A 15938-nucleotide genomic window follows, 5' to 3' on the forward strand; every position below is an offset into this window, starting at 1 on the left:
TTCCCCAGCCCCTCATTCCTGTTCCTGGACGGGGAGGGAGGTTCGTGACTGAAGGTGGGCACTTGCCAAACCGCTGGGCAGATGTGGCGTGCAGTCTCTCCGGGCAGGGCTCGCCGGCCACAGGGGTAATTAAACCCTGACCTTGGCTCTCCTTGTGCTGTCCTGGAGCATGCAAGCCCCAGAAACTGGCCCGGAACCATCTCTCCATAGGGAAGTTTTTTCCACTCAGCAAGAGGAGGGTGTGGAGCCTCTGGGACATGAGGATCAGGCACAAGAAGAATCACCCAGCCTTTCACGTGGGTGGTGGATGGTCCAGCCCCTCACCCAGTCTGTGCGTCCCAGTGGTCAAGGCCACAGTCAGGCACCAGAGGTCTGAACTCAGAGAGACCTCACATCCAGGACTCTTCCCCTAGTCTAGAATAATGTCTAGAATTCCATCTAGAATAATGTCCCAGTCCACGCAATTGGCTCCAAAGCCACATAATTGGCTATACTGAATCCCAGAATGATGGTGACGATGATGATGACGAAGCCAGTTACCATTGTTTTGATATTTATTAAGCACCCAATTCTGTTCTAGGCACTTAATATACATTTGCTCAGAAAAAAAATCATATTGCAACCTATAGCCTCCTCTTTATTATCTCTGTTTTATAGGTGAGAACTCGAGGGCTTAGGAGGGTAAAGCAAACTGCCCAAGGTCTTACAACGAGGAAGCTGCAGAGATGCTTCCCACCTCCTTGAAAGCAGGGCTTAGATCCTGGGGTCACTCCAGATGTGCACATGGCCCCTCCTCCAACTGCAGGGGCCCCACGCAGGGTCCCACCATCTGCCACCATGGTGGGCAAATTGTGTCCCCTCTCCGGGACTCAGTCCTCCCGTGTCTAAGAGGCAGGCACTGGAGAAAAGGAAGTCTGGTCTGCTAGAATTACAGCCCTGAGCCCAGCGCTGGCTGAATGGACTCCCTTGAAGACACCGCTGAAGGCAGACGAGGCGGGGCAGGAAGCAACTGGGTGGGTGGTTCTGTCCAAAGAGCTAAAATAGCCCCAGAACCTCAGAACCTTCCTCAGCTTCCTCCTTGGCATCCAGGAGTCCAGAATCCATGTCTCCTGAGAGACTCCTGGGGCTCTGATCACACGATGGACTCAGGCTCTGCCTTGAGCGTCTGCATCTGCCAGTCCCCCTATCTTCAGGGAGATGTTCGGATCTACACTCCTGCCAGCCTCAGAGCCATCGATTGTACTGTTCCCTCTGCCCACTGTGCTACCCTCGGTCCGATATGGACCCCCCGCTACCTACACCCAGGGCTTCCCTGGTGGCTCAGTTGGTAAAGAATCCACCTGCAATGCAGGAGACCCGGGTTTGACCCCTGGGTTGGGAAGATCCCTTGGAGAAGGAAATGCCAACCCACTCCAGTATTCTTGCCTGGGAAATCCCACGGACAGAGGAGCCTGGCGGGCTGCAGTTCATGGGGTCACAAAGAGCCAGACATGACTTAGCGACTACACCATCACCACCGTCCCCACACCCAGCCTTTCCCCATCCCAACTCAAAGGTCACTCCTGTCTCCCCACCTCTCAGAGCAGCCCAGGCCTCTTTGTTACAGGGACCACCCAGCGGTTAATGAACTTGGGCCCTTCTCTGGGGGCCTGGCGGGACTGACTGAAGGTGCCACAGCCCAAGCTGGCATCCTACCTGGTGCATCCTTCCTGGGCAATCCCCTGGGAATTGCATATGGAGCAAGTGAATTGTGAGTCTGTCAGGGATCTCTGGGGACCGAGTGGACCGAATGCACTCAGCCACCCCAGGCCTGCCGGGCAGGCGGCCCCCCACTCTCAGACTCACCGTGTCCTCATCCTCCTGCTTCTCCTCTCGGAGGCATGCCCAGCCCGCTCCTCTCCCCACACCCCTGCCCTGCACAGTCATGCTGGAAAGCTCAGGCAGGGACACTGCACTTCGATGAGGTGCCCTCAGTGACAGGGACAAGCCTGTCCAAGGAGAGATGCACTGGGGGGCAGGTCAAAGGGCTGGATTTTCTGCTCAGAGCAAAGACTGATTTATCTATTTCATGATGAGAAGTTTGGGAATAGCAGTGTCACTCCAGGGTGACAGTATATACTGGTATACACACACACACACACACACACACACACACACACACACACACACACACACACACACTGCTGCTGCTGCTGCTGCTGCTGCGTCGCTTCAGTCGTGTCCAACTCTGTGCGACCCCATAGACGGCAGCCCACCAGGCTCCGCCGTCCCTGGGATTCTCCAGGCAAGAATACTGGAGTGGGTTGCCATTTCCTTCTCTAGTGCATGAAAGTGAAAAGTGAAAGTGAAGTCGTTCAGTCGTGTCCGACTCTTAGCGACCCCATGGACTGTAGCCTACCAGGCTCCCCCATCCATGGGATTTTCCAGGCAAGAGTGCTGGAGTGGGGTGCTAATGCCTTCTCCGCACACACACACACATATACACAAACACATTAGAGCATGTGGCAAGGAGCCAAGTCACCCCACCTCACAGGCAATCCTGCCTACTGAACACGTTCACTTTGCCGGCCTGCATCCTGGCTCCTGCCCTGGTGGCTCAGTGGGAAAGAATGCACCTGCCAGTGCAGGAGACACAAGAGTCTCGGGCTTAATCCCTGGGTCGGGAAGATCCCCTGGAGAAAGAATTGGCAACCCACTCCAGTACTCTTGCCTGGGAAATCCCATGGACAGAGGAGCCTGGTGGGCTATAGTCCATGGGGTTGCAAAAGAGTCAGACACGACTGAGCGACTAAACAATGACAAGAATCCTGGCTGCTGACCAGCTAAAACCACCTCTTCCCTGCGGGAGGCTGGCAGGACACCTAGCAACCCAGAGAAGATGCTCAAACTCAGCCTCAATCAGACATACGCAAATTAAAACAGGTCACCATTTCTCACCTATCAGATTAGCAAAAACAGGAAGAGTGATGTCCCTGGATGCCAAAGAGGTTGGGAAAAGCAGTATCATACTCTCTAGGTAAGAGGGCAAGATGGTACGGCACTTTTGGAGGACAGTTTGCTGATGTCTATTCAAGTTTAAAATGCTCACATGCTTTAACAATGGCAATTGCAGTTCTGAGAACGTATCCAATAGCTATGCTTTTGTAAATGTGTGTGTGTATTGTATAGAAACTCAAAGCAACCTATTTTCCACAATATGAGAATGGCTGGATAAGTCAAGAGAAGATCAGTGAAGATCTCTCCATGTGGACACGGTGGGGGCAGGAGGGGTGGAATGAACTGGGAGACTGGTACTGACATACGTGCACTGGCATGTATAACACAGGTAGCTAGTGGGCACCTCCTGCTTAGAGCAGGGGGCTCAGCTTGGTGCTCTGTGGTGACCCAGAGGGGTGAGATGGGGAACAGGTGTGGGAGGGAGGGCTAGAGGGAGAGGATATATGTGTATATACAGTTTATTCACTTCATTGTGCAGCGGAAACTAACATAGCATGTAAAGCAACTATACCCCAATTTTAAAATAATTATTAATTAAAAAAAATTAAGATCTTCCCTGTAACACCTTCTATAGTCATGAAAACAATGGGGTGGATTGATATTTCCTAACATGGAAAGATACCCATGATATATTATGTGGGGCAGAAAAGCAGGTTGCAAAACTGTATGCATAATACCATCCCATTTTTATGTAATAAAAAAATGAAGGGTACATATGTATACAAGTGAATGACACACACACAGAGTCTGGAAGCACACAAAATTATTAAAAGTGTTTGCATCTCTTGAGAGTAGTGTTATTAGAACATTTAACAAGCATGTGTTAAATTTGTAATTTTTTGAGGAAACAATAATTTTAGTTATTCACTGAAAGAGCTAAGCCTTGATGCCAAAATTTGACAAAGAGCACAAAGAAAGAATATCACTTACTGATCACACATATTGAAACGAGTGGAGAAGTCCCAAACAAGACACTGGCAAATAGAATCCAGCTGTATACTAAAGAATAATCCTTGCTTGGTCATGGTGGATTATTAAGCAGGGAATGTGGAAATGGTTAAGAAGGAAAGAATCACATCAAGAGGTCAACAGGCAAAAGATCTCACAAACATCTCAGCAAAGCCAGAAAGTCACTGGCTAATACTGAGCACCCACCCTCACTTGGCTTTTTTTGTTTGCTTGTTTGTTGCTTTGTCAGATTTCAGTTCAGTGCTCAGCTGTATCTGACTCTTTTCGACCCTTTGAATTGTAGCCCACCAGGCTCCTCTGTCACGGAATTTTTCAGGTAAGAATACCGGAGTGGTTGCCATTTCCTCCTCCAAGGGATCTTCCAGACCCAGGGATCAAACCCACATGTCCTGTGTCTTATGCACTGCAGGCAGATTCTTTACCCACTGAACTATCGGGCTTTATTTGTTTCAGGGGTGTTTTTTATACCCTTGGTAAATTAAGAATGAGAGCTATCTTCCTCCATCTGATGAAGAAAACTTCAAATCAAGAACCAGCAAGAAAGACAATACAGTAAAGACAAGATCCACTTCAGCCATCGCTATTACTTAACACTGTTCTGAACGCTCTAGCTGCTAAATGGTACAAAACATTCCAAATGAGTGAACAGTTTGATTGGAAAAAAGGAAACAATATTATAATTTGGACAGGCTGTGGTTTTCAACCTAGAAAACTCAAGACATTACTCCCTCAAAAAAAATTAGAACTAGTCTTTTAAAATCCCTTCAGTAAGAAAGTTGGAAACAAAATAAATATATGAAAATAAATTGCTTTCCAACATACTAGCAATACTCATTTGCAAAAAATGTAATGAAAAAAAGTCCTGGTCAAAATAGTCATACAAAACCCCAAATATTTACAGATGACCTTAAAAAGAAATGGGTGGAACCTATAAGGGAAAAAGACTACAAGTTTTCAATAAAGGAAATAAATATGTAAAAAAAAAAAAAAAAAGGGAAGAGATCTCCAACACGGTGGAGCAGAGGTAAAGAATCCACCTGCCAGTGCAGGAGACACAAGAGTCTCGGGTTTAATCCCTGGGTGGGGAAAATCCCCTGGAGAAGGAAATAGCAGCCCACTCCAGCATTCTTGCCTGGGAAATCCCATGGACAGAGGAGCCTGGCGGGCTGCAGTCCATGGGGTCACAGAGTCAGACTCGACTGAGTAACTTAACAGGGCACACACACAGCACTCCTACATGGAAAAAATTAAATTTTTGTAATGATAATTCTTCCCCAAATCAAAATTTAACACAATTCTGAGCAAAATCACAGCAGGAAATTTTGGGGGGAAGTTGACTAAGTTTTTCCACTTTTCATCTGAAGAGAATCGTGTTCAAAAATATTTTGAAAATGAAAATGAATAAAAAAGAACATGAAGAAGGTCCCGGGCCAAGTAACTCTGGAAATGAGTTGCATCTACAAGACTAAAGGCAAAAGAACGGTAGTCTTGTTAATAAAGTTGTTTTCCATGGGGCGCAAGTTAGCAATGCTAAAACCACCATAAATGTGCACTGACGCCGCACAATTACGTCAGTGATGGTGGGTGGTGATGAAGAGAGCCAGGTTAGTCTCTGTCGGCGGAGGTTAGAGATAAGCAAGAGTAGGTTAGAGGGATCCACGTGGTAATGAAAGAGAGTTGGAGGCAGCAGAATGAACTCGTTCAGCTTAATCTAGATACAAATGGTAAATACAGAAATAGTTATAGATATAGGTACACACACAAGTTACATATACAACATGTATTTCTTGCTTCGTCAACTAAAGATACAGAAGCAGTGACAACCCAGTAGCAACAAGCACACCTCACACTCAGAGAAGTGAGAGGCGTGTGTCCAGTCACGTCCAACTCTTTGAGACTCCATGGACGGCAGCCTGCCAGGCTCCTCCGCCCATGGAATTCTCCAGGCAAGAATACTGCAGTGGGTTACCATTTTCTACTCCAGGGAATTTTCCCAACCCAGGGACTGAAACTACATCTCCTGTGTCTCCTGCATTGGCGGGCGAATTCTTTACCACTGTGCCACCTGGGAAGCACTCGGGTGCTGGTGTCTAATGCTGGCATCGAATACCATCTTTTAATAAACAGAACCAGGGTTCCTTGGAGAAACTGTTAATTCTAGAACTGGGGCAGGAAATACATGAGTCTGGAATAGCTTGTAGTGCCAGAAAGTAAGAAAGTGCTTTAAAAAAATAGCTCACAACAGTAAGTGTATGTCAAAGGTACACAGCGGCCAAATGAAAGTGCTTCCAATGAGTAAAGTTGGAAAAACTTGAGCAACAAAATAAACCCAGCAGTATTGGATTACAACCCAAAGAATAAAACAGTGAGTCCATACTGATACATACAAATGATTGAATAAACAAATAAATGGAGAGGAGTCAACTCTCTCATGCGGAAGATTTCCAAACAATTTTTGTAAATACTCCACATTCATGGAGGTGGATCACAACTCCCTACTTCTTAAGTGTGGGCTGCAAGGAGTGACTTTCTTCCAAAGAGGATAGTACAGAAAGGGAGAAAGAAAAGAGTAAACTTCTGTGAAGACACCTGACAACCTCGGCCAGGTGATCAAGGTCAGCGTCAACAGTGATAAGCCACACCGATAGCATGTACCCTTGACAGGGTATGATGAGAACAGTCTTGTTCCTCTGTGATCTTCCTCCCATTACCCAGTCTAACTGGAGAAAAACACCCAGCAAATTATGACAGAGGGACAAAACATCCGGGCAATACGCATTGAAACTGTCAAGGTCATCAAAAACAAAGGTTGAAAAACCATCACAACCAAAAGAAGCCTAAGGGACAGGCAGGTACATGTAACACGGGATCCTGCATGGGATCCTGAAACAGACTTTAGGGGAAATTTGAGGGAATCTGAATAAAGAATCAGTTCAGTTCAGTCGCTCAGTCATGTCCGACTCTTTGCGACCCCATGAACTGCAGCACCCCAGGCCTCCCTGTCCATCACCAACTCCTGGAGTCCACCCAAACCCACGTCCATCAAGTCGATGATGCCATACAACCATCTCATCCTCTGTTGCCCCCTTCTCCTCCTGCCCTCAATCTTTCCCAGCATCAGGGTCTTTTCTAATGAGTCAGCTCTTCGCATCAGGTGGCCAAAGTATTGGAGTTTCAGCTTCAACATCAGTCTTTCCAATGAACACCCAGGACTGATCTCCTTTAGGATGGACTGGTTGGATCTCCTTGCTGTCCAAGGGACTTTCAAGAGTCTTCTCCAACACCACAGTTCGAAAGCATCAATTCTTTGGCGCTCAGCTTTCTTTATAGTCCAACTCTCACATCCATACATGACCACTGGAAAAACCATAGCCTTGACTAGATGGACCCTTGTTGGCAAAGTAATGTCTCTGCTTTTTAATGTGCTATCTAGGTTGGTCATAACTTTCCTTCCAAGGAGTAAGCGTATTTTAATTTCATGGCTGCAATCACCATCTTCAGTGATTTTGGAGCCCAGAAAAATAAAGTCAGCCACTGTTTCCACAGTTTGCCCATCTATCTGCCATGAAGTGATGGGACCGGATGCCATGATCTTAGTTTTCTGAATGTTGAGCTCTAAGCCAACTTTTTCACTCTCCTCTTTCACTTTCATCAAGAGGCTCTTTAGTTCTTCACTTTCTGCCATAAGGGTGGTGTCACCTGCATATCTGAGGTTATTGTTACTTCTCCCAGCAATCTTGATTTCAGCTTGTGCTTCCTCTAGCCCAGCGTTTCTCATGATGTACTCTGCATATAAGTTGAATAAGCAGGGTGACAATATACAGCCTTGACGGACTCCTTTTCCTATTTAGAACTAGTCAGTTGTTCCATGTCCAGTTCTAACTGTTGCTTCATGACCCGCATACAGGTTTCTCAAGAGGCAGGTCAGGTGGTCTGGTATGCCCATCTCTTTCAGAATTTTCCGCAGTTTATTGTGATCCACACAGCCAAAGGCTTTGGCATAGTCAATAAAGCAGAGGTAGATGTTTTTCTGGAACTCTCTTGCTTTTTTGATGATCCAGCGGATGTTGGCAATTTGATCTCTGGTTCCTCTGCCAGAAGAGGAACTGAAGAATGGACTTTAGTTAATAATAATATTTAAATATTGGGTTGTTCAGTTCAGTTCAGTTCAGTCGCTCAGTCATGTCCGACTCTTTGCAACCCCATGGACTGCAGCACACCAGGCTTCCCTGTCCATCACCAGCTCCCGGAATTTACTCAAACTCATGTCCATTGAGTCGGGGATGCCACCAAACCATCTCATCCTCCGTTGTCCCCTTCTCCTCCCGCCTTCAATTTTTCCCAGCATCAGTTGAGATAAATGCACCATCGTAATGGAAAATGGTAATAATAGAGACAACAGGATGTTGGGTATATGGGAACTGCTGGACTATCTCTGCAATAATTCTGTAAATTTAAAACTGTTCTAAAATTAAAAGTTCATTAAAAATGAACTTTCCCTGGTGGTCTGTTGGTAAAGACTCTGCACTTCCACTGCAGGGTCACTGGTTTCATCCCTGGTCAGGGAACTAAGATCCTTCTGCACACCGTGGCAAAAAAGATAGAAATTAAACTGGTCAGCTGTGAGAGGATAATGGTACAGCATACATACACAATGGAAAATTATTCGACCACAAGAAAGAAAGAAAGAAATCCTGCTGTCTGGGACAACTTGGATGGACCTTGAGGGCGTTATGCTAAGCGAAATGAGTCAGATAGAGAAAGACAAATACAGTATGATCTCACTTATATTTGGAATCTAAAAAAAAAACCAAAAAACAAAATTCATAGAAACAGAGAAAAGTGGTGGTTTCCAGGAGTCGGGGAGGAGGAGAAATAAGGAGATGTTAGTTGAAGGGTACAAACTTGCAGTTATGAGATGAATAAGTTCTGGGAGTTGAATACAGAACATAGTAATTATCACTAATAATACTGTATTATGTACTTAAATATTGCCAAGAAAGTAGATCACAAATGTTCTCACCACAAAAAAGAAATGGTAATTATGTGACAAGATGGAAGCGTTAGCCAATGCTATGGTGGTAATCATTTTGCAATATATAAATGTATCAAATCAATACACTGGACATTTTAAACTAACACAATATTATGTGTCAACTGTATTTCAATAAGGCTGGGGGTAAATTTTTTTTAAAGACTAGGAGGAAGGATTTGCCCCATTATAAACCCAAATAATGAACGCAGTGTGCCCCTGGCACAAGAACTGTCATACAATAGGACAGAGTGGAAAGATAAATAAATTGATATAAAGTAATTTTGGATAAAGGCAGGATCCAAATAAATGAAAAAGAAAGGACTATCTGATAAAATGTACCCTAACCATGCATTATCCTGTTCTAGAAGAATCACATCAAATTAGTTTTAATACTATATGCTGATTTTTTTAATCCCAGGTTTAAAAAGTAAATATAAAGAGAAAAAAAGAGAACAAATGAAAAAACCTAGAACATTTACCTAACTGATTTTGTGATAAGAAAACAACATATCTTTCTAAGGATGAAAGTGAAGAAATTTACAAAGGGAAAAAGTCAATAGATTTGCTACATAAACATTTAAAACTTCAGAACATTAAGAACCACAAACATTAAAAGCCAAACAATCGGGGAAAATGCTACAACATACAAAACCATACAACAAAAACCAATAATATCATCAGTATAAAGTCCTCATACTGACTGATAAGAAAATCACTAAAAATCTCAAATGGAAAAATGAGTAAATGACAATTTATGAAAGAAGAAATTCACACACACAAAAAAATCTAGTGAATACTTGAAATTTTACTGAACCTCACTAGCAGTTAAAATCAGTAGAGATCATTTTCCATCTTTTGAATTAGGGGGGAAAATATTATTATCCTAATCCCTAAGGCTGGGGGCTTCCCAGGTGGCGCTAGTGGTAAAGAATCTGCCAGCCATTGTAGGAAATGCAACAGACTTGGGTTCAATCCCTGGGTTGGGAAGATCCCCTGAAGTGGGAAATGGCAACCCACTCTAGTGTTCTTGCCTAGAAAATTTAATGAACAGAGGAGCCTGGTGGGCAGAGGAGCCTGGCGGGCTACAGTGCATGCGGCTGAAAAGAGTCAGATGTGACTGAACACAAAAAAAACAAAACCACAATGCCCCTTTCCAGTTTATTAGCTGTTCGGGCTTCCCCAGTGGCTCAGCGGTAAAGAATCTGCTTGCCAGTGCTGGAGACATGGTTTGATCCTTGGGTCAGGAAGATCCCCTGGAGAAGGAAATGGCAACCCACTCCAATATTCTTGCCTGGGAAATCCCATGGACAGAGGAGCCCGGCAGGTTCCAGTCCATCGGGTTGCAAAGAGTCAGACAAGACTCAGCGTGTGAGCACACACACAGGACACTAGGGTTGAGGGTAGCCGCTCTGAAACGGTCCCCTCAGATGCTTCTGGTAGAAGCTGAAACTTCCAAAACATTTTGGAAAACAATTTGAAGAGTTGCCCCCCACTCAGTGTGTTTATATAATGACCTAGGAATTCTGCTTCCAGAACTTTAATCCAATGAAAAAAACAATCAAAGATGCAGACAAAGATTTACACACCAGAGTGCTTTTTGCGACATTTTAATAGAGAAAAACTGAAAACAACCTAAATTTCAGCCAAAATAAAACCATTAGCAAAATTCTAACTCTGCCATTTGGGAACGTACCATTTTTTTTTTTTTTTCGTTAAAAAAACATTTCCAAAGCACAGGTTCTGGTTTCTCTTGAAGCATGTGCCACCCAGAACCACTTGAAACTTGCCTTGCAAAGTATGGTCTCTGGGGTTTAATGTAGGGGTTTCCTTTAGGAAGACCCTCCCAGTACACAGCCCTGGGGGACCTGAGTGAGTGAGTGAAAGTCACTCAGTCGCTTCTGACTCTTTGCAACCCCGTGGGCTGTAGCCTGTCAAGCTCCTCTGTCCATGGAATCCTCCAGGCAAGAATACTGGAGTGGGTAGCCATTCCTTTCTCCAAGGGAATCTTCCCAACCCAGGGATCGAACCCAGGTCTCCCGCATTGCAGGCGGATTCTTTACCATCTGAGCCACAAGGGAAGCCCTGAACTGTCAGCTAAAACCCCAATCTCTCAGCCTCACTTCCACCAAAGGGAATTCCACCGGCCAATTCAAAAGCCACGGCCTAACCTAAACCACAGCTCCAATCCTTGCTCAGGAACACTCAGTGTCTGCTCAAAGCCCATAGAAGCATATCTAAGAGTCCTCAGTTCCGTGGTCATAGCGAAATGGAGCAGGACACTATGGTCCTTGCCACCACCGCCACCCCCATGTCCTCTGCCTGCCTTTTGTCTGTGTAAAAACTTTAGTCAAAGAATAAATTTAATCAGAGAAGTGTGAATATGCAGAAATAAGGGGAAACCGTCAAAGGAGACCAAATAATAACAATGTACTCATAAAGCATAGTCGAATATCTTTGGTTCCTTCTCAAGGGCTATAGATAATATTCTGAGCCATGTCCTGTGAGCTGTCTTGCAGATACTGAAACCTCCACCAGCTGGAGAAGTTAACTACATGATGCCCACACTGTAGCCATGACCCAAGCTGCCACGATTCCGAGAATGTGCCTCAAAGAAATGGAAACAGACCGACCCTGGAACTGAAGATTAAGCGCACCCAAAACAACCAAGATGATGCTGGTCAGACCACCGAGGATCAGTTTGAAGATGACTGTCAGAGCTGACTGTGCTGTTTCTGCATGTAGCCCCCTCCCTCCATCTACAAAAGCTTTTCCCCAGTGACTGTCAGTGGTGGTGGTTGGGGCTGGGGGGGTGTCGGCCTTTGGATGGATGTCCACCCTCTCCTGCCCAGTTGCCAGCATCTGAAATAAAGCAAACTTTCCTTTCCGCCAACACAGCCTGTTTATTGGCTTTTGAGCAGCAAGCAGCCAGACCCTACCTTTCACTAACAATAGCCTGGACCAATCTCGCCTCTCCCGGCTGCCCCATCTCACCTCTCCTACACCCAGGCTCCACATCCACAGACACCTGCCCCAACGTGTCAGCTGCCACTCAGCAAGCTCCATGTGTTTAGGAAGACCTCCATCCCTCTGTATCCTTGGCACCTAGCATCCCCCGGCAGGTGGTCAAAAGCTGATCAACCTCCCTTCATCGTCCTCAAGTTCTGCTCCAATGCTGTGTCCTCAGAGAGCCTTTGATGAGTCCCTTCCCTCACTAACCAACAGTCAGGAGCTGTCAGGAGGGACACCTGCTACTCTCTGCCTGGCTTGTCGCCAGCAGGCTGCCGGCTCCTTGGCGTGAACCTTGCCTGCTTCACACTGAGAGCCTCACAAGACTGTGCACACAGCAAGGGCTCAATAAACACTGAGGTTCCCCCTCCACTGGACCTGGGGTGTCTGTAGGGAGCATGGTTTGGGAAGCAGAGATGGGAAAGGGGGGTGGGATTTTTTTGTTTTGCAGAAGATGGAGTGAAGGTTAGAGGGTCACGCATGCTCTTAGCATCCAGAGAGGAGAGGAGATCTTGGGGTGGAACAAGGGCTTCAAGAAGATGATGGCCAGAGAGGGGATGGTGAGGACACTACGGGGCCCAGGACACTGTATGTGCTTCCAACAGACTGCTCTCCTGCCCACCAATGGAGCCAAGCATTTTAGAGACAAATATGGGTTGTTATTGTTCAGTCGTTCAGTCGTGTCCGACTCCTTGCGACCCCACGGAATTGCAGCACACCAGGCTTCCCTGTCCCTCAACATCTCCCTGAGTCTGCTCATACTCATGTTCACTGAATCAGTCAGAAATTATGTCAGTCTGGCAGGTGGCCTTGGGGAAGTCCTGTCTGTGTCCTGAGCCTCAGTCTCTCCAATTGTAAGAGTATGAGTGGATTAAATGATCTCTAAGCCCTTTCAGTGGATGATCTTTGGAAGCCCAAGAATGACCCAGAAAGGGAGTGAGAAAGTTAGGGGGACAGGGGATGAGCTGTGTTTGAGCTGGAGCCCCCAGGACACACCGCATGACGTCACAATTCCCCTAACCTCGCTCTTTCCTGACCTCCAGGTGGGAGCCAAGCTTCTGCTCTTCCCAGAAATCTTTCTAGACCCCTGGCTTCTGGGCTGTGAGCTGCAGAGCCTTACAGAGCCCAGAGCTCCTGGAAGCCGAGGGACTCCACACTCAGCCTGAGGGCTGTAAGGGGTTATGTCACACCCACCCTTACTCGGCTTTTCAAAAATCTCTAATGATGCCTTGATTGATCAACGAAAACGCTTCTGACAGGGCTTCCTAGCTCATCGAACCTCCGGTGCATTTCCTCGGCACAAGAACACTCTGCGATACAATTCTACAAAAAACTCTGCCATTTTTAGTTTTTGGCTTTAGAAAGCTATCCTTCTGAACAGGGAGGTGCCTAATGGAGAGACATGACAAGACGTTGTAAAATTAATCATAGGACCTGGTGGTGGGCAGACAGGTGTTCATGTTTTTTTTTTCTCTCCCTATGTTGCAAAGAGTCGGACACGACTGAGCGACTGAACTGATGCTGCTGTAAGTCTGAAGTTTTTCACTAAAAATGTTGGATAACAAGCAGTCCTGCCGTTCACAAGGTTGGGAGTCTGAGTCCACAGATCCACAGCTGTTTCTTTGAAACTCCCCACAGTGGGGTCTCCCAGGAGCCTTTTCAAGGGCATGGCCTTAACACTGAGCCGAAAGGTAGGGGGCGGGATGGGGGTGCTGTAAGGGGCAAGGTGCTGCCTGCAGGGGACAGAGGGTTAGGTGGGGGGGGGGGGCCTGGCAGTAAGTATAAAGTGGGTGGAGGCCACCTGGCTGCCGTTTTTCTCTCGAGAACAGGTGAGGGGCAATATGCAGGGTTTGGCTCCCGAATCCCACGATGGGAGCAAAGTCTAAGAACTAACACAGGGCAAACCCGCAAACCCAGCGGAGGCGCGCGCGTGCCAGGCCCTGGACGCCAAGGCCCCAGTTCAACATCTCAGCGAGTCTGGGAGGCAGTTCTCACCCCGTCGCCTAAGCGGGGAGGGTGAGGCTCCGGGAGGCAGGTCATTTGATGCAGTCGCACAGCCCGGAGGTGACCGCGCGGCTTTTGAAGGCAGTCCGCCCGCCTCTCCGTCACCCGCCTGACGACGCGGGCGGGGAGGCGCGGGAGAAGGGGAGAGCAGGTTCAGGGTTGTGGTGGGGAGGACGGGGCGGCTGCGAGGCCTGCCCCAGGTGCCGGGGCTCGCGTAGAGCGGTTGTGTGGAGAAGGCGACCCTACCGGGCCGCGGTGCCGCCGGCGGGCGTTCAGTGCGCCCCGGGCGCAGAGCGGGCGGGTGAGCGCACGGCGCCAGGGCGCCAGGTCAGGGGTGCGGGGGGCGCTACCTGGGTCGTGGAAGGGCACCAGCGCGTAGTTGGCGATGACCCGGCTGCCGTGGCTCAGGCTGCGCTCCAGAATGCGCGAGGCGCCGTCCATCACCTGCATCAGGTCGTCCCACATGGAGCCGGTGACGTCGAAGACGATGGCCAGGGTGGCACCCCCCGTGGCATGGGGCAGCGCCGTCCCGGGCTCGCCGACCACCGCCGCGGCGGCCGCGGAGACCGCCAGCAGCAGCCGTAGGAGCGGCGCCCGGGGCTTCATGCTGAGAGCGGCCGAGGGGCTGCGGCTGCCGCGGTGGAGGCGCGCGGGTCCTGGGGAGCGCGACCGCCCTGGTGCACCCAGCCGCCACCCGACGAGCGCTGCAGCCAGCCCCTCGCTCCGTCACGCCGCGGCCGGTGCGCGCGGGACCTGGGTTTGCGGCGGGGTCCCCCTGCTGGGAGCCCGAGGCGGGTCCTAGAGCCCACCCCGTTCAGGGTCACGGGCCCGCCTCCTCCGCTCCCCCCACCGTGACTCAAACTTTCCCGGCCCCACTGCTCGGCCGTCCAGACCCGAGGTTAGAGGAGGACGCGGAGCGGACGGCGGAAGGGAGCTGGGGCCCCGGCCAAGGCGGCGAGGGATGGGGACGCGCGGGACCCACTGGACACCTGCGCCTCCCGCCGACCGCGCGCCCCGCTGCGGGGGCAGGAGAAGGGGCGGACTGCGACTGCGCGTCCCCTGCCCTGGAGGTCTGCCCACGGCCCTAGCTTTTGTGGCTCCCTGCACCCAACCCCCTAAAAACTCTCCAACAGGCAGACACACACGCAAACACACACATGCACACACACGCACAAAATGCAACTCCTTTGCTTTCCGCAGGGATGCGTGCTTCCCAGTTATTGTCTGTTAGGACGGTTAACACAATCAAGCCACAGAAGTTGAGCGGCTACTACCTTGCTAAGCCTTATCACATAGTTACTATCTCCTCAGGGGATGGCTGCAACCCTAGAGGGAGGCATTAACACAGCCCATTTTACAGATGAGTAAACCGAAGCTTCCTCCTTTGCCCAAAAATCACCCAGCTCTCAAATAGCAGAGACTCGACTAGAAGCCAGGTCTAGAGGGGCCCCAACCCCCCTGGGCTCTGCTGCCTCTGCTAAGAGTTATAAGACATTGTCCGTAGGTCATCTGATGACTCCAGGTGGTGGGGCTAGCTCTCTGCCCACCGGTCTTGCTGGATCCCACGTGAGGGTTCTGGGTCACGGATGAGATGCTTGTGGTGCTGTCTGGGTCCCTATGGCCATCCTGTCCCAGACGGGGCTCCCTCCCACTAGCCGGAGAGAGTTGGGGCCCCACCACTGCTAACCCCAGGCTCCCGTGGCTTCTCTCTGTGCCTCTCTCCTGACTGGCCCATGAGTCCTTTGAAGGCAGGAATGCGTCTTGGTTCCCCAGATCAGACCCGCACCTCCAGTTCCCAGCCCAGTCCCTGGCACATGGTGGGGACTCACTCAGTATTGACTGAATAAATAAACAAGAGGGACTTTCCAGGTGGCTCAGTGGTAGAGAATCTGCCTGCCAATGCAGGAGATGTGGGTTCCATCCCTGG

The 15938-nt window shown here is 48.8% G+C and overlaps 1 protein-coding gene across 1 annotated transcript in view; it reads right to left on the bottom strand.

The window, feature by feature from the left end:
• Positions 1-14787, bottom strand: part of HMCN2 (hemicentin 2) — a 170601-nt gene extending 155814 nt beyond the window's left edge. The window contains exon 1 of the mRNA XM_081594769.1: positions 14362-14787. Within this exon, the coding sequence (XP_081450895.1) occupies positions 14362-14617 (256 nt within the window). The 5' untranslated portion in view covers positions 14618-14787. The remainder of the gene's footprint in view (positions 1-14361) is intronic.
• Positions 14788-15938: the final 1151 nt, after the last annotated feature.

This window comes from Giraffa tippelskirchi, chromosome 4 (assembly GCF_054371585.1).
Source record: "Giraffa tippelskirchi isolate mGirTip1 chromosome 4, T2T-mGirTip1v1.2.pri, whole genome shotgun sequence".
In the NCBI taxonomy this organism is placed as follows: Eukaryota; Metazoa; Chordata; class Mammalia; order Artiodactyla; family Giraffidae; genus Giraffa; species Giraffa tippelskirchi.